Source organism: Pleurodeles waltl, chromosome 2_2, assembly GCF_031143425.1.
Source record: "Pleurodeles waltl isolate 20211129_DDA chromosome 2_2, aPleWal1.hap1.20221129, whole genome shotgun sequence".
Lineage (NCBI taxonomy): Eukaryota > Metazoa > Chordata > Amphibia > Caudata > Salamandridae > Pleurodeles > Pleurodeles waltl.
The window spans coordinates 869,110,207-869,128,883 of NC_090439.1; the positions used below are offsets into that span (position 1 = coordinate 869,110,207).

At 47.1% G+C, this 18,677-nt stretch overlaps 1 protein-coding gene across 6 annotated transcripts in view; it reads left to right on the plus strand.

The window, feature by feature from the left end:
• The window catches only part of MATN2 (matrilin 2), a 508,152-nt gene that overhangs the window by 387,624 nt on the left and 101,851 nt on the right, over positions 1-18,677 (plus strand). For all 6 annotated transcript variants that reach the window (XM_069220527.1, XM_069220524.1, XM_069220521.1 and 3 more), the window contains one exon: positions 2,432-2,554. In XM_069220527.1, the coding sequence (XP_069076628.1) occupies positions 2,432-2,554 (123 nt within the window). The remainder of the gene's footprint in view (positions 1-2,431; positions 2,555-18,677) is intronic.

The following is an 18,677-nucleotide window of genomic DNA, read 5'->3' on the forward strand; positions in this document are numbered from 1 at the left end:
GAGAGACTCCCAAAGCGGCTGACGGTTCAGGGCTCCGGCTCCGCTGTGGCAGAGTAGGTACCTCCAGGCCAGTCGTGCAGCCGCCGCCACAGGGGGGTCAGGACAATGGTGTAGGAAGAGGATTCCTCATCCCAATAAGCGGGTATTCTTGTGTGGCAGCAGGCAAGTGGAGAGTCTTCAGGCCACCCCCGGCCTCAGCCGCGAACCAGGGCGAGTGCCAGAACAGCGCCCCAACAGGGTCCCCGCATTCTTATCCTGTGGCGCTGGGGTGTCCACGGTGCTCCCACGCCCGGGGGCCGGGTCCGATGTGGTGCGGCACTGTGTGGTGAGGGGAGCACCCGGATTACGGCTGCACACCGGAAGAAAAGCCCTTAAGAGAACCCTTGCGTAGCGGGGTTCTCAAGCAGCACCAAGGGTTGTGGAGGCCCTTCGGGGCACATGCAGTATCGGTCGGCGTCTGGGGCACACTGCTACACCAGCCTCTCACCTCATCTGCGCTCCCACGCCCTTGGGCATTTGAGATTCTGTCTTTTTGCCAAGTCTCTCCGTGCGGGGGGTTTAGAGCCCCTGTGTCGCAGTGGTACTCGTCCGGAGGGGGGAGCACACTGGGCCCGTCTAAGCACCAGTCCCCCACGTCCGGTGGGACACGGGATCACGAACGGGCTGCGTGGGTCGAGGCCCCGCCTTCCGCGCGGCTATGGTGTTACTCGCGCAGCCCGGTACAGCTGTATGCCTCTGTCACCACTCCGTTCCTCAGTGCAGGTCTGGGGCAGCCAGGCTCTCGGCGGTCCGCTAGTCGAGCGGAGAGGGCCTGGGCACAGGATATTTGGGTGGCCGGGAGCGGAGCTGCAATTTATGCTGCTGCTCCGGTCGCCATCTTGGACACGCCCCCCACCTTCTAGTAATAAGGACCTAAGTCATTTGTCCATCCTGAGCCAAGCAACCAGGAAACTGAACATCGCGAGGGTGTCATCACTGGAGCTATGTACACTGACTCCCACGGCTTGTACAAATTAGGTTGTGGCTGTACAGAGATATTATATAAAATGGTGAGCAACAGGAACCCGGAATCACTCTACAGCTATCCACAGTTGAGCCATAAGAGAAGTTCCTAGAAGAGCACCCAGATTGCTTATTCCCTAGAAAATAAGCAAACCATTTGGATGATCTGACGACTCCCACCACTTCCCTGGTTCTTAACATCAGAATGTGTTCAATGCGGCTGAAAAAGACCATTTGCTTCAACAATTCCTCATTCTCATGATCAAGTATGTTTTATAATAATGATGTCTTAGTACCTGTTGGTTGGAAATTTGGACTTGCAATCATACAAGATGCTTGTTTCCACCAGAGGCATAGCTACTACTGGTGCAGCAGGTGCAGTGCATTGGGGCTCAGCACCGTGGCGGTCTCTTTTAACCATGGTTATTGCTGTATTGTACTATCCCAGCAGCAGTCCAAGTGGCCCTTTTCCTTCCTTGCACCAAGGGCTGTGGCATCCAAGCTACGCTACTGGTTTCCACATAAGCTGTCAATTAGATCCTATTGTCCTGTATCATGATACCTCCTTTCTCCCAACCATATTTACTAAGAGCACTTAAAGCTACTTTGTGATGATCATTGTGGTAGCTAAAGTGAATAAAACCACCAATGATAGCTAAAATAATTAAGTCAACCAGGCGCTCCAGGGTAATCTACAATGGAAATCACCCTCTACTAAGGGTGGTCACTGATTTATTTTACAAATCGATATTTCGGCCCATTACGAAATGCAAACTGGGCTTTTCTAATGTACAAAGACCTTTAAGGAATCTCAATTTGCAATTTCTCTCCTGTAGTAATCGCAATTTGCAATTGCCAGAATAGGAAATGCAAATAAGGATTTCCTATTTGCATTGTATCATTCTGATTTACCATGCATTTCCAAAATGCGGTTTGGGCATTTTGGAGATGCATTTGTCGGTGGTAACCAGGTGCAATTTAAAAAAAGCACCAAAAGATGCTTTTTTTCTAAATACAATAGAGCACACACATGCCCCTTAAGCATATGTCTTCTCTATAGGTGCACCCTTATTTTTTCCCCATTGCCATCCCTGGTTTTGCATTCCCTAAATAGCCATTTAGGAAATGCAAACCCGGCCCATTGACTCAATGTAATTGATTTCTTAATACCGAGTTCCTTATAGCGATTCCTACTTTGTAGGAATCGCAATTAGAAAATCGGTATTTCTGTACATAGAATTTTGCATTTCTTAAATAGTGATTTCTATGAAGTTGCTACTTAAGAAATGCAAAATTGCATTTTCGTACATCCGGCCCTGTGTCCTTAACGACCTTGACTCATGGCCATTAGGGACTGAGGTGGTCACCCTGGGGGAAAAAGCAGATCTTTTAATCATCATGACTCATTACCAAATCTTTATTGTTGTAGGCATTGATGTTTGCAAGTCCACTGACCACGGCTGTGAACACATTTGTGTTAATAATGAGAAATCGTACATCTGCTCCTGCTTTGAAGGATACACACTGGGAGAAGATGGGAAGGAGTGCCACAGTAAGTAATATGTCTGTTCTTTGCTGTTGTCCTACGAACCTTCTCTTGCCCTAATGCAACAAATTATGTTTGGTATTTAGGGCTATTAAGAAATGCAAACTGGGCTTTTCTTATGCACAAAGCCCTTTCAGGAATCACAAATTGTGATTTCTGCCTAGTAGAAATCGCAATTTGGGATTCCTAAAATAGGAAATGCAAACAAGGATTTCCTATTTGCGTTTCCTATTCTGATGTACCACGCGTTTCCAAAATGCGACTTGGGCATTTTGGAGATGCAATTACCATTGACTTGAAACTGGTGGTAAGCAGGTGCAATTTAAAAAAGAACCCCAAGGTGCTTTTTTAAACTAGTGCAACAGAGCACACACATGCTCCTTGGGCATAGGTATGCTCTACAGCTGCACTCCTATTTTTGGAGTGCACCAAGAAGGGTCTTTTCCTATTGCCATCCCTGGTTTTGCATTTCCTAAATAGTGATTTCTTAATAAGAAATCGCTATTTAGGAAATGCAAAACCGGCCCATTGACTCAAATGCAATGGGATTTCTTAAAACTGATTTCCTAATAGCAATTCTTATTTGGTAGGAATCCCTATTAATGAAATCGGTATCTTTGCACATCGCATTTTGCATTTTTTTAATAGCAATTTCTATGAACTCGCTATTTAGCAAATGCTAAATTGCATTTTCATACATCTGGCCCAAGGTCTCATATATCCCCGCCTTAAGAGGAGTAGTATTCGGTCCACAGGGTAATCCAGTTCTAATAAAGATCGCTTGATTGCAGCATATATAAAGCAATTGAACAAGGTACCTAGTGTGGGCAAAGTGGAATGGCAATTTTTGTATATATTTGTAAGCAGTCGGTACAACAAAGTAGTACCATGGCATGCATTTATAGCTTTTGCTGTAAATGGACTGAGTCCCTGCAAATGTCATGTCCTCTGAATATTTCACCAAATATTTGATTAAAAAGTCCAAAAAAGTGGTCCACATCTGATGGGATTAGTAAGGGTACAACTATACCCGCAGTCACCATTAGGACGCTCATTCCCTCACGCTGTTCACCAAAAACGTATAAATCCCATTATTTCCCTGTGCCACTGAAATATCGGGTCCCACGGTAATGGTAATTGTCAATAACAGGCATTACCTTGACTGCTAGTAACGAAGGGCTAAATGATTGCTGAACCTGAGCCAAGCAGTCAGGCAGGCAATCTGCACATCAACGGAGTTATGTACCCTGGCTCTCATGGCCTGTTGAAGTTACATTGTGACTATACATAGATATTACATTCAAATTGCAACCAAAAGTAACACGGATGTGCTCCACAACTAACAGCAGCTGAGCCACAAGAGAAGACGCCCAAGCGCACCCTGATTGTTTATTTCCTGTCTATAGGTTTAAGGTCTCAAATATCCTGGCATTAAGAGGAGGAGGAGCCAGTCCACAGGTTAATCCATTTCTTATAAAGACCATCTGATCCCAACACCATATATAATGCTGCTGACCAAAGTATCTAGGGCCAGATGTATGAAGCATGTTTGTATTTCTTAACAGTCCGAATCGATATTTCAGGCCGTTAAGAAACGTAAACTGGGCTTTTCTAATGTACAAAGCCCTTTAAGGAATCGCAAATTGCGATCGCTACCCCTTAGAAATTGCAATTTGCGATTCCCACAATAGGAACTACAAATAGTATGCAAATAGTATGCAAATGGTGTTCTGATATACCATGCATTTCCAAAATGTGATTTGGGCATTTTGGGAATGCAATTACCACCCACTTAAAGTCGGTGGTAACCAGGTGCAATTCAAAAAAGTACCCCAAGGTGTTTTTCTAATTGCAGTAGAGCACACACATGCCCCTTAGACATAGGTGTGTCCTACAGGTGCGCCTCTATTTTTGGGGTGAACCAAGGGGGGCCTTTTTTCCATTGCCATCCCTGGTTTTGCATTTCCTAAATAGTGATTTCTTAATAATAAATTGCTATTTGGAAAATGCAAAACCGGCCCTTTGACTAAAATGCAATGGAATTTCTTAATATCGATTTCTTAATAGCTAGTCCTACTTTGTACACTGCATTTCTTAAATAGCAATTTCTATAAAGTCTCTATTTAAGAAATGCAAAATTGCTTTTTGGTACATCTGGCCCTTGGTATGGATAAACTGGGAAGACAATGTTATCCCTTTGGGTATTTTAGTAGGTAGACGGTACCGCATAGTATACTATAATAGGCATAAGTACATATGAATGTTGAACCTAAATTATGAGCAATTTTGCCTTTGTTTTTTTTTTTATGTTCTATAAAGGGCTACAGGGACCCTAATGGGTATCCGAGCGCTAGAAAGAAGCTGTCAAATGCTACTAAACAGCAGGAGAGTTAACAAGGAGCCAGATTTAGAGTTGATTGCTAAACCCACCGTGAGTTTCTGATCATATTGAGAAGTTGATTCTAAGTTTTTCTGCATATTAAGCAACAGCTGGGCTGCCAGTCCTATTTTTCATCACTTTTGGCAATTTCACTAAAGATGCAGAAGGTGACCTTCGTGATCATGAGGGCACATACTTGAGAACAGAACTTTAAGGAAAATGCTCTGGACTTGAAATCAAACACATTTGGTCACATGAAGCCTACAAAAGACAATGGAGATTTGTCAGCTGATGGGAAACCAGATCTCTCCTCTTATTATTAAGAAATAGTCTAGCTGCAGAGATATGAAATGCCTTACGTTGCAGGAAAGGCACTACGGGCCAGATGTATCAAACACGGGCCGCTTGCGATCGTACAAATGCATTTTGGCATGTATCAAGTCCAACTTGCGATTTGGTAACTTGTTACCGAATCACAAATTGGATTTGCGACTACATACTGATTCGGTATTAGGAAGGGGTGTGTCAAGGGCGTCCCTTCCTAATACCGAATCGCAGAGGTATGTATGAATGTTTTGTGACCCAAATGCGGTTGCAAAACATTTGCATTTTACCTCCCATTGAAAGTAGGTGGTAACCCAATCGCAAAGGGGCAATGGTCCCCTTTCCCTTTGTGAATTAATGTGAAAACATTTTTTAAGAGCAGGCAGTGGTCCCACGGACCACTGCCTACTCTTAAAAAAAATGAAAAAAAATGAAAATAAAACCCAGCAGGCCACCATCCTTGTGATCGTAGCCATTTGCAATGAGTCGCAAATTGCAACCTACCTAATAAATATTAATGAGGTAGGTCCATTTGCAAGACCTTGGGAATCGCTATATGAAACTCCTGGAGTTTCATATATTCCAATAGCGATTACTTAATTGCGATTTGCAAAAAATCGCAATTTGGTAATCACTATTGGAAATAATGATATATTGCGCCCTATATGTTGTGTGGAATATTATTCTGTGTTGCAGTTTTATAATGTTTTAGCAGATATGTTAACCTGAATAAAGTGTATTAAATTGATTGAAAATGAGTATGGTCCTGTCTGCCTGTGTCACTATGATTGACTCTTGCAACCACAAGAGAGCATTAGCTGTTAAGCATCAACCATTTTATCTACATTCTCGTGCCCCTACTGGCTTCTAGCCAGGACCAATAGCATAAACGCATCTATTACCTCTTCCTTTGTAGATGCTCTTAGGGAAAGAAGTTCAGATGGTCGGCAAGAGACAAGTGCAGGATCTGTCCTGATTGGTACAGTTCAATCCTGTAATCCTGTCATGTTGGTGAGGGTATATTATTTAGGGGTAGTTGGGCCTCACAGAGTTTCACTCCACAGAATTGTGCGGAATTAAAAGAAAGATTCTGGGGACTTCCGCAAAAAGGCAAAAATTGGCCTGTCATCCTGACTTTTAGCACCAGAAGCTTATTCTGCACTAAAAAATCTGTGAGAACAGCACTGCACGGTGCTTTGGAGGGTGCTGCTTTTTTAGTTGGTTTGGCTGCCACTCGAGTAGACTTTCTACTCGAGCAGCAGCTTTCACACTGTGAACGGTCGCAACTACCCTAACTGGCCGCACTGGGAAAATCTCACCCGTTGGCCTTTCTAACACCCAAAAATCATGCTAGGGTCTAGCGTTCACCGACTTACAGCTGGTGAGCAGCGTGTGACAAAAATCTCCACCACGTGGCAGTTGGCGGAATTTTGCCGGACCTGCTGCTTTACAAGCGTAACCCAGAGTGGTCAAAATTTCAACTCTGCCAGCGAAGCGGAATTTATCGCCCACCTCTAATACTGTTGTTCTACGGGGGAGATATATATGCCCCAAGAATGATAGGATGTGGCTTTACTCAGAACCCCTTCCATCCATGACCGGAGGAGGGGGGTTGGAGGCCCACGGGGGAGCACTGGTGTTCCCCCCCGTGGGTGGGCCGGGTGCAGGACGAGCTGGTCTCGTCCTCGGCACATGGCGACCGTGGTCTTCCATATTACATCTAATCTTCTTATGGGCTGCAACACTAGTCCTTACCCTTGACAAAGTAATCTAGTCTTCCCAAAACAGAATAGCCACTGACTCCCAAACACTCCCCCATATCTGACTCTTCTCAGCAATCACACCTTCAGGTTGACGGCTTCCAACTAAATATCTCCCCTCAAGCACAATTACCAGGATTCAATCCAGATATCTGCCTTACAATGGATTTTACACAATCACAAAGCTAGGAAATCCACCTGATGAAGAAATGAAATCCTCGTCTCCCCTGAAGTGACTTCTATACTGTCATGGAAACTGTAGTCATTTTTGGCACTGACTTTGGAGATTACAACAGGGTTGGGCTATCTACATTTTCTCAGCTTCCACTAACAGAAGTCCTCCAGGCAGACTCCAGAGTCACTGCCAGTTCCGAGGTTGTGAACACTGATCATGGTAGCTATCCCCTTCATAGTAGCCTGTACCACCCTGGCGCCACACTAGTAAGTTACCCAGAGATCTTATTTCCTAGAGAGCTACAAATACATAGAATACTCTACCTTGTAAAGAAGGTTTTCATTCACAAATTCTCTAATGAGTGATTTTTTGTAAGTTGCAATACAAAAAATCTGGTCCTTTCTGCTCATGTCCCTCTTCCTCCTGTCTACTGAATTGTTTTGTATTTACTTGTAATGGCGTCGTTCGCAAAGTGCCCTTCATTTATGTTTTTATAACACTATGGGGGTCATTCTGACATTGGCGGTCCATGACCGCCATGGCGGAGTACGGCGGAAGCACCGCCAACAGGCTGGCGGTGCTTCCTGGGCGATTCTGACCGAGGCGGTAAAGCCGCGGTCGGAAAAGGGGAGCCGGCGGTTTCCCGCCGGTTTCCCGCTGGCCCAGGGAACCCGCCATGGCGGCGCTGCTTGCAGCACCGCCATGGGGATTCCGACCCCCTTACCGCCAGCCTGTTTCTGGCGGTGTCCACCGCCGGAACCAGGATGGCGGGAACGGGTGCCGTGGGGCCCCCTAACAGGGCCCCACAAAGATTTTCACTGTCTGCTTAGCCACTGCACCCGTCGCACCCCTTCAACTCCGCCGGCTCCATTCCGAGCCGGCTTCATTGTTGACGGGGCTGTCCCGCTGAGCCGGCCGGCGGTCTTCTGGCGGTCGCCCGCCGGCCCAGCGGGAAAGCCGGAATGACCGCCGCGGTCTTTTGACTCCGCCGCGGTCAGAATGACCGCCTATATTATGTAAATCAATAATTAAACAACTACTGGGCATTCCCACTCTGACACTGCGGATTAATAAATGAACTATCTTGTGGAGAGAAATAACGTTACTGGCTAGATAAATTGTTCTTAGTGCACATCACAGTTGTTTACATACAGATGTGCTAAACCCCTTTTCAGGGTACCATCCATTTATACGAATCTAAACAGAAGTGTAAAACTAAGCCCAAATTATTAAATCTGGCCTCACATGAAACTGCAAGGTTTGCATTTTCGAAGCTGCGTGATCCATAAACATAATGTAGAATAATCTGTAAAAAGATTAAATTGAAAACCAATGTAAAACCCTAAAAATGTGAAAATAACTTCTGCAGAAGAACCTCCTGCTTTTGAATTGAACTGATTCTGTAAATGATGCAGCAAGATTGTAAAGGGGGGTTTATGAGTAGAACCAGATACTATGGGCTCCATTATCTAACAAAGTGCACCCAAAATCGGAATGCTCTGACCAGTACAGAATTAATACGGGCGCCACATTATCATTTGCTCCACTGTGTTATTTAGCACGTTAGAATGGTGAAATAAAGAGTAAACAACAAATAGTAAATTTAAGTGCATGAGAAACATAAAATGGGGGCAACAAGCCCGGCAGCAATTTGCAGCTGCGGGGCCCTTGCAGGTGTGGTTCCTCCGTTTGGGTGTAGGGGCGTCACCCCCCACCAGCAGAAACCGCTGCAAATCCTTTTACATAGAAAGGATAATAAACTGTGTTTATTATCCTTTCCATGTGAAAGGGGCGGAGCACTGGGGGTGATGAGCTGAGGGGAGTGCACTGTGTTTATGTAGTGATGTGTGTTGAGTTAATGAACAACAACATAAACAACTATTAACGGTTTATCAAATATAAAACAAACATTATTACAACCTATGTCAAATACTTATGATCCAGTTAGAGAATAAGATAGAATGCAAAAGAAAAAACAAAGGTGAAACCTACTGGCTTTGCCAATGTGTGTGCCGCATATTCCCAGCATGCAGCGGATGGTTCAAATAGTCAGCTACAACTCCTCCGCTAAGGCAGAGAAGGGTCACCCCAATTCAGTACAAGGAAAAATGAAATGATAATAATGCTATGTTATTATTATTTTATTTTGCCTGTGAGCCAGGTTAGTGGGGTGGGGTTGGGCTGGAGGGGGTCGGAGGATGGCTGGAGGAGGAGGGGTATGTGCACCATAAGTGCGCATGTCTGTTTGGCCAGATGTGTTGGGCCGGCCAAACAGACATGCACATTTTGCATTTCTCCACCCAGCTATATTGCACAGCTGGGAGGAGAAAGTGCACAGGCTCCCACTTCCTGGTCGAGCACCGAACCAGGCATCTCACACAAATCACAATGCTTCTGTCATGCTGGTCAAAGCAGCGTCGTGGTTGGGTGGGAGCCTGTGTGCAGTCGGGAAGAGGATGAGGACGGAGGAGAGATGAACACATCTCTCCTAGGAGCTGGTGTTTTTTTATTTATTAGTATTTTTCTAACCCCTGCCACCCCTCCGTTCAGTGGCAGCCGCCACTGCAGATGATAGTCTCATGCATTGTAGGCTGTGACCCATTTTTTCCCCGCCTTAGTCCCAGGGATGATTTTTTCTTAGCCAGTGGACATAGGGGGTCATTCTGACCCTGGCGGTCATTGACCGCCAGGGTCAACGACCACGAGAGCACCGCCAACAGGCTGGCAGTGCTCTCAAGGGCATTCTGACCGCGGCGGTTTGGCCGCGGTCAGAAAGGGAAAACCGGCGGTCTCCCGCCGGTTTTCCGCTGCCCTCAGGAATCCTCCAAGCTGCGCCGCCATGGGGATTCCAACACCCCATACCGCCATCCTGTTCCTGGCGGTTCGCCCGCCAGGAACAGGATGGCGGTATGGGGTGTCATGGGGCCCCTGGGGGCGCCTGCAGTGCCCATGCCAACGGCATGGGCACTGCAGGGGCCCCCGTAAGAGGGCCCCACAAAGAATTTCAGTGTCTGCTTAGCAGACACTGAAATTCGCGACGGGTGCAACTGCACCCGTCGCACCTTCCCACTCCGCCGGCTCCATTCGGAGCCGGCTTCCTCGTGGGAAGGGATTTCCCGCTGGGCTGGCGGGCGGCCTTCTGGCGGTCGCCCGCCACCCCAGCGGGAAACACAGAATCACCGCGGCGGTCTTCAGACCGCGGAGCGGTATTCTGTCGGGGGAACTCTGGCGGGCGGCCTCCGCCGCCCGCCAGAGTTAGAATGACCCCCATAGTCAGTTGGAGGCACTGTAAGCCAGCGCTTACATTTTCAATTCTGCTTCAGAAGGTGGTTTTGCTATCCCTATGGCTGCAGTCACCCAATTTAGAAAAGACTGAGGGCCTGATTACGAGGGTGGCAGTCCAGATTACGATCCTAGTGGTCAGACAGCCAGGAGACTGCCGCCATGATCATAGATACCGATGGGTTGGCAGCGGTCAGAGTTGTGGTCAGCCACGGTGGTGCTGAGTTTGTCTCTGCCGTGATGAACATGACTCCACTTTCTGCCAGCCTTTTCATGGGGCTGGCACCCAGACAGACCTCCTCACCACATGTGCATTAGCGCTGAGTTTAGGAAACATGCAGCAGACGCTGGAACTCCTCACTCAAGGAAGGTGGGGAGGAGGAATGGGCGAGCATAGGTTGGAAGAAGGGCAGAGAATATTGGGAAGGGAGAAGGGAGCAAGAAAGGGAGAACTGGATAGGGACAGAAAAACAGGAAAAAAGAGCAAGAAACCACATGCACTCCATTAAGTAAGCAGTTAAAAGAAACAACTCCACCGATTAGAACACGGTCGATCAAAATGTTCCTGGGCAGGACATCCATAAGAGTAAATATGAAAGTTATTGAATCAGGAGCACACATCTTAGATGGACAACAAAGCCATCCAATCATGAACAAGAGGTTGAGCCAAACAACAATCGAAGGGCCTGATCTAGAACTCGGCGGACAGGTTACTCCATCACAATGCTGATGGATATCCCATCTGCCAAAATGTAAATTCCATTGGAAATAATGGGATTTAGATTTTGGTGGATGGGATATTCATCACCATTGTAACGCACTAGCCCATCAGCTGAGTTCTAAATCGGGCCCTAAATATTTTGGAAACATTGGGTCTGCTTACACACCAGGGTATAGTTCCATGCATCGTTTTACCAAAATATTGTTTCAAAACAATCAACAACTAAAATATCTAGAAGGTATGTATATGTAGGCAATCTTAGGTTAATGTACCTAACTTCTTAGGTATGTAGTTTGACAATACATATACCTTGAAAGTATTGGATGTCAAGTAGTAAATCTATACTCATGATCTTAGTATTTTGGTTTACATTGCTTTTGGTTATTTTATTCTTGTAGTATGAAATGTCTGTGCTAAATATTCTTGTTAGATCTGACAGCCTTAGGGTGGTCATCCCCTAACTTTTTGCCTGCCTCCCTCCACTTTTCTGACACTGTTTTTGCTGGTTTTAAAACTCTGCGCACATTACCACTGCTAACCAGTGCTAAAGTGCATATACTCTCTCCCTTCAAACATGGTAACATTGGCTCATACTCAAGTGGCATATTTATTTTACTTGTAAATCCCTAGTAAAGTGCAGTACATGTGCCCAGGGCCTGTATATGAAATGCTACTAGTGGCCCTGCAGCACTGATTGTGCCACCCACAAGTAGCCCCATAACCATGTCTCAGGCCTGCCACTGCAAGGCCTGTGTGTGCAGTTTCAATGCCACTTCGACTTGCCATTTAAAAATACTTATATAATCATAAAGAGGGACAGGGAGATTAATGGTCCAGTGTACGGCCTCCCTAATAATAATTCAATACATAAGAGTACACCGTTCCACAGAAGATGATAGATTCCACTAGGCACTCCTATATCTAGAAGCAAATACCCTCACACATCCAATGGCTGTCCTGCTTCATCATGGGATTGCTCCTTGTCAGACTGGCACTGCAATGTCTGATGGGCCCACCACAAGGGGCACTTTGCTGGAGATCTTTACTGGAAGTCCGTGCTGTGGTTTAAAGAATGTAGGGATGAGTTCAAACCCACATGCAAGGAAAGAGCAGGAGAGAGAAAAAGGATAAAATTGGCTCAAGAACCCTCCAAACAGCCTACAAATTATTGATCAGTGAAGGGACTTGGTCAAGGCTAAAAGAATGCTAGGGAGTGAAAAAGAGATAATGCTCAGTCACTCTACCAACAGAACAGAGATGGAAGAAAAAAAATATCTTCAACCATCATAAAGGGTCAACATGTTTCGCACCGAAAGAGTTAAGTGGCGCTTCATCAGAACCAAATAACAAAGAAACACTTCTCCTAAACTTCTTGGAAAGACCTCAGTGTGCCTGAATGCAAAGAAGGGAGTCACTTACTCACAGCTACATTGTAAATGAAATGGATGTGCAAAAGGAAGTCTGAGGAAAGAAAAGGGACCATATTAAAAATGTCAACCAAAATTCGGGATCCAAAACACTTATAGTAAAGCTTAATCTTTAAGGTGACGTGGCACTCAGTGATCAAAATGTGGCCATGCTCAGTGTGAATGAAAACAAAAAATAGCCAGAGCAGCAATGCTTACCATCCTCAGATAAGGACAAGGTTTCATGGGAACAAGCGTGTCATGGGACTGGTGTGGTATCGATATAGGTACAGGCAAAACATATGTTCATCAATAAACCTGGTTACATAAAAAATGCACCTTGAGTAGAATAAAGAATCAAAATGGCGATGTGTGATAATGGCGTATAATTAGGAGTAATGTATATGTTTCGATGTACTCTCCATTGATGAGGTGACGTGCAATAGAATGCATCACTCACTACTCGCCTAAGCATATGTTTAAATGTACTCTCCAGTGACGAGGCAGCGTGCAATAGAATACATCACTCACCACTGGCCTGTGTATCTGTGAAATGTCTATCAAGAGTCTTGAAAAGTAGTTGGGAGGGCGAGTGATATGTGGACTGCTAGCCAGACTCATTCATTTCAAAGTAGTTATTGCCCTGCCTGTGTATTCAATCTCAAGCCAGTACGTTTAATGTCCTGCTTGTGTATCTAAACTCAAGCAGGAACACATAGGGCCTGATTACGACCCTGGCAGTAAAAACCGCCAGGGCCGTGGTCCGCGGGAGCACCGCCAACAGGCTGGCGGTGCTCCTTTGGGCATTCTGACCGCGTCGGTACAGCCGCGGCCAGAAACGGAAAGTCGGCGGTGTACCGCCGGCTTTCCGCTGCCCAGGGGAATCCTCCATGGGATTCCGACCCCCATACCGCCATCCTGTTCCTGTCGGTTTCGGCCGCCAGGAACAGGATGGCGGTATGGGGTGTCGTGGGCCCCCGTAAGAGGGCCCCACTTAGAATTTCAGTGTCTGCTTAGCAGACACTGAAATTTGCGACGGGTGCTACTGCACCCGTCGCACCCCTTCCACTCCGCCGGCTCCATTCGGAGCCGGCTTCCTCGTGGAAGGGTGTTTCCCGCTGGGCTGGCGGGCGGCCTTTTGGCGGTCGCCCGCCAGCCCAGTGGGAAACCCAGAATGACCGCCGTGGTCTTTTGACCGCGGTACGGTCTTCTGGCGGTTCCCGCTTGGAATCACCCCCATAGTGTCATACACACCAATTGTCGATGCAAAAATGTGCAGAGAACGAGTAGGCAATGAGCACTTAGGACGGACAGTTGTCTATACGTAGTAGCCTGTCAATCCCTGTACAGGCGAACCAATGAGTGCCGGGATGGGCCCTTTATTTGAAAAACAGTCCATGCCCTAACGGCGAAGTCTGACTCTGGCCAGATCGTAGTATGCCTCTCCAGTGATGAGGCAGCGTGCAATAGAATACATCACTCACCACTGGCCTGTGTATCTGTGAAATGTCTATCAAGAGTCTTGAAAAGTAGTTGGGAGGGCGAGTGATACGTGGACTGCTAGCCAGACTCTTTCATATCAAAATAGTTATTGCCCTGCCTGTGTATTCAATCTCAAGCCAGTGCGTGTAATGTCCTGCTTGTGTATCCAAACTCAAGCAGGAATGCGTAGTGTCATACACACCAATTGTCGATGCAAAAATGTGCAGAGAATGAGTAGGCAACGAGCACTTAGGATGGGCAGTCTATACAAAGTAGCCCGTCAATCCCCGTACAGGCGAACCAAAAGTGCCGGGATGAAGCCTTTAATTGAAAAACAGTCTGTGCCCTAATGGCGAAGTCGGACACTGACTAGAGTGCAGTATGCCCAAAACTGTAAATATTATACAACAAATCAAAATAAAAACGCTCAAGACAAGCGGTCGTACTCACATTATCACACGCCAAGTCCTGTTTGGAGACCTACCCCGAGGGCACGTTCCCGAATAGCACGAAGGGAACGCGTCTCTGGGGTCAAATAGAGTGGACTGCAACCGGTGCACCAAACAGTATTGCTGATTGTTGATTGGGCATCCGGGGAAGGGCACGTCACCCATCCCTAGAAATAGAAGAAGGACGAGCCTGGAAATAAAGGAAAACACCCATCAAGTTAGAAATAGAGACGGGACAGTCTTGGGAACCTGAGGGAATCCACACATAGTAGAAGCACATTGCATGTTGAACGTGTAACAGGCAGACAATACCAGAACCGCCAGAGACAGAGGCACTTTCCATAAAAACGAGGGAAGGAACACAATATAATAAAACCTCAGCAAGAGTGATGCGAATACAGGGACACACTGCTTCAAATGTGATTGAGTTATGAATCCAAAGGGTCCCACCTTCAAAAACCTAATTTTTTTTTTATTTCTTGGCAGATCCACAGGATCTCATATACTAAACCTCATTAAGAAGGAGATCCGGTGGTCAAATCTAAAGGGTATAATAATGCAATTAAGTGGCAATTAACCAAAGGTATTAACCAACAGTGACAGGAAGGAAAGACACTGTTGGGAATGCGATTGAGTGGCGGATCTACAGGGTCTCATATACTTAAACTCATTGAGAGTGCAATCAGGTGGTCAAATCTAGAGGGTGTAATACTGCAATCAAGTTGCAATCAACCGAAGACATTGACCAATAGTGACAGATGCTTCTGGTGTATATGGTGTTAATGAGTATGAACTGGCTGATACCGATGGTATTCATAACGTCAGCCCCCTCAGGTCTCAGTGTGAAAGCTCATTCATGGAATCTCATCGTTCAGCCCACGGATGTGGGTTCCCAATTTAAACACCCAACACTGCCCTCTTTCAAGAAGAGTCCTGGATCCTTTTGGTAAGTGTTTGGGGGAGTCCAGGACTACCCACCATATAGCCTCTGTGGTGTGTTTAGTATCAAGATAGTGGATGCTCAGTTTGGTAGTAGAGCGACTGAATCAGATGTTGCTGCAGTGCTCATTGATCCTAACCTTGACTGGCCTTGTGGTCATTCCTATATATCTTAGGTCACAAGGGCAAGTTATCATATAAATACAATTACGGGTATTGCAATGTTCAACAGTTCCTGGGGGAGGTAAGTGTTTGTTAGTTTTGCAGGTAAGTAAACGACCTACAGGGTTCAAAGTTGGGTCCAAGGTAGCCCACCGTTGGGGGTTCAGGGCAACCCCAAAGTTACCACACCAGCAGCTCAGGGCTGGTCAGGTGCAGAGGTCAAAGTGGTGCCCAAAACGCATAGGCTTCAATGGAGAAGGGGGTGCCCCGGTTCCAGTCTGCCAGCAGGTAGGTACCTGCGACTTCGGAGGGCAGACCAGGGGGGTTTTGTAGGGCACCGGGGGTGACACAAGTCAGCACAAAAAGTACACCCTCAGCAACACGGGGGCGGCCAGGTGCAGAGTGCAAACAGGCGTCGGATTTGCAATGGAGTTCAGTGGGAGACCCAGGGGTCTCTTCAGCGAAGCAGGCAGGCAAGGGGGGGGCTCCTCGGGGTAGCCACCACCTGGGCAAGGTAGAGGGCCACCTGGGGGTCGCTCCTGCACTGGAGGTTGGATCCTTCAGGTCCTGGGGGCTGCGGGTGCAGTGTCTTTACCAGGCGTCTGGTTCTTAGAATCAGGCAGTCGCGGTCAGGGGGAGCCTCTGGATTCCCTCTGCAGGCGTCGCTGGGGGGGTCAACTCTGGCTACTTACGGGGTCGCAGTCGCCGGGAAGTCCTCCCTGTAGTGTTGTTTCTCCGCAGGTCGAGCCTGGGGCGTCGGGTGCAGAGTGCAAAGTCTCACGCTTCCGGCGGGAAACGTGTTGTCTTTAAAAGTTGCTTCTTTGTTGCAAAGATGTTTCTTCTTTGGAGCAGAGCCGCTGTCCTTGGGAGTTCTTGGTCCTTTTAGATGCAGGGTAGTCCTCTGAGGATTCAGAGGTCGCTGAACCCTGTGGAACGCATCGCTGTTGCAGTTTTTCTTGAAGTGGGGAGACAGGCCGGTAAGGCTGGGGCCAAAGCAGTTGGTGTCTCTGTCTTCTCTGCAGGGCTTTCAGGTCAGCAGTCCTTCCTCGTCTTCAGGTTGCAGGAATCTATCTTGCTAGGTTCAGGGAGCCCCTAAATACTCAATTTAGCGGTGTGTTTAGGTCTGGGGGGTTAGTAGCCACTGGCTACTAGCCCTGAGGGTGGCTACACCCTCTTTGTGCCTCCTCACTGAGGGGAGGGGGGGCACATCCCTAATCCTATTGGGGGAATCCTCCATCGGCAAGATGGAGGATTTCTAAAATTCAGAGTCACCTCAGCTCAGGTCGCCTTAGGGGCTGTCCTGACTGGCCAGTGACTCCTCCTTGTTTTTCTCATTATCTCCTCTGGCCTTGCCGCCAAAAGTGGGGCCGTGGCCGGAGGGGGCGGGCATCTCCACTAGCTGGAGTGCCCTGGGGTGCTGTAACAAAGGGGGTGAGCCTTTGAGGCTCACCGCCAAGTGTTACAGTTCCTGCAGGGGGAGGTGAGAAGCACCTCCACCCAGTACAGGCTTTGTTACTAGCCACAAAGTGACAAAGGCACTCTCCCCATGTGGCCCGCAACATGTCTGTTGTGTGTGTGGCAGGCTGGTAAAACTAGTCAGCCCACACTGGAAGTCGGGTATGTTTTCAGGGGGCATCTCTAAGATGCCCTCTGGGGTGTATTTCGCAATAAAATGTACAGTGGTATCAGTGTGCATTTATTGTGCTGAGAAGTTTGATACCAAACTTCCCAGTTTTCAGTGTAGCCATTATGGTGCTGTGGAGTTCATGTTTGACAGACTCCCAGACCATATACTCTTATGGCTACCCTGCACTTACAATGTCAAAGGTTTTGCTTAGACACTGTAGGGGCATAGTGCTCATGCACCTATGCCCTCACCCATGGTATAGTGCACCCTGCCTTAGGGCTGTAAGGCCTGCTAGAGGGCTGACTTATCCATGCCATAGGCAGTGTGAGGTTGGCATGGCACCCTGAGGGGAGTGCCATGTCGACTTAGTCATTTTCTCCCCGCCAGTACACACAAGCTGGCAAGCAGTGTGTCTGTGCTGAGTGAGGGGTCCCCAGGGTGGCATAAGACATGCTGCAGCCCTTAGAGACCTCCCCTCGCATCAGGGCCCTTGGTACCAGGGGTACCAGTTACAAGGGACTTACCTGGATGCCAGGGTGTGCCAATTGTGGATACAAAGGTACAGGTTAGGGAAAGAACACTGGAGCTAGGGCCTGGTTAGCAGGCCTCAGCACACTTTCAAATCATAACTTGGCATCAGCAAAGGCAAAAAGTCAGGAGGTAACCATGCCAAGGAGGCATTTCCTTACACCCGTTATGATGGCTGAAGATATTTTTTCTTCTCCCATCTCTGTTCTAAAGTGACTGAGCATTATCTCTTTTTCACTCCCTAGCATTCTTTTAATCTTGGCCAAGACCCCTCACTGTGCAATAAATTGTAGGTTGTTTGGAGGGTTCTTGAGCCCGTTTTATCCCTTTTCTCTCTCCTGCTCTTTCCTTGCATGTGGGTTTGAACTCATCCCTACATTCTTTAAGCCATGGCACGGACTTCCAGTAAAGATCTCCAGCAAAGTGCCCCCTTGGGGTGGACCCCTCAGACATTGCAGTGCCAAAGTGATGAGGAGCAATCCCTATGATGAAGCATTACATCCATTGGATGTGTGAGGGTATTTTCTTCTAGATATAGGAGTGCCTAGTGGAATCTGTCCTCTTCTGTGGAGCAACGTACTCTTATATATTGATTTAAAAATTCTTGCCAAGCCTTTAACTCCCCTTTTTCTACATATAAGTCACCCCTAAGGTAGGCCCTAAGTAACTGATAGGGCAGGGTGCTATGTAGGTAAAAGGCAGGACATATACATGTTTGTTATGTATGTCCTGGTTGTGGAAAACTCCTAAATTTGTTTTCCACTACTGTGAGGCCTGCTCCTTTCATAGGCTAGCATCAGGTCTGCTCTCATATACTGTTTGAGTGGTAGATTCTGATTAGAAAGTGGTAAACAGGTCATGTTTAGTATGGTCAGAATGGGAATAGAAAATCCT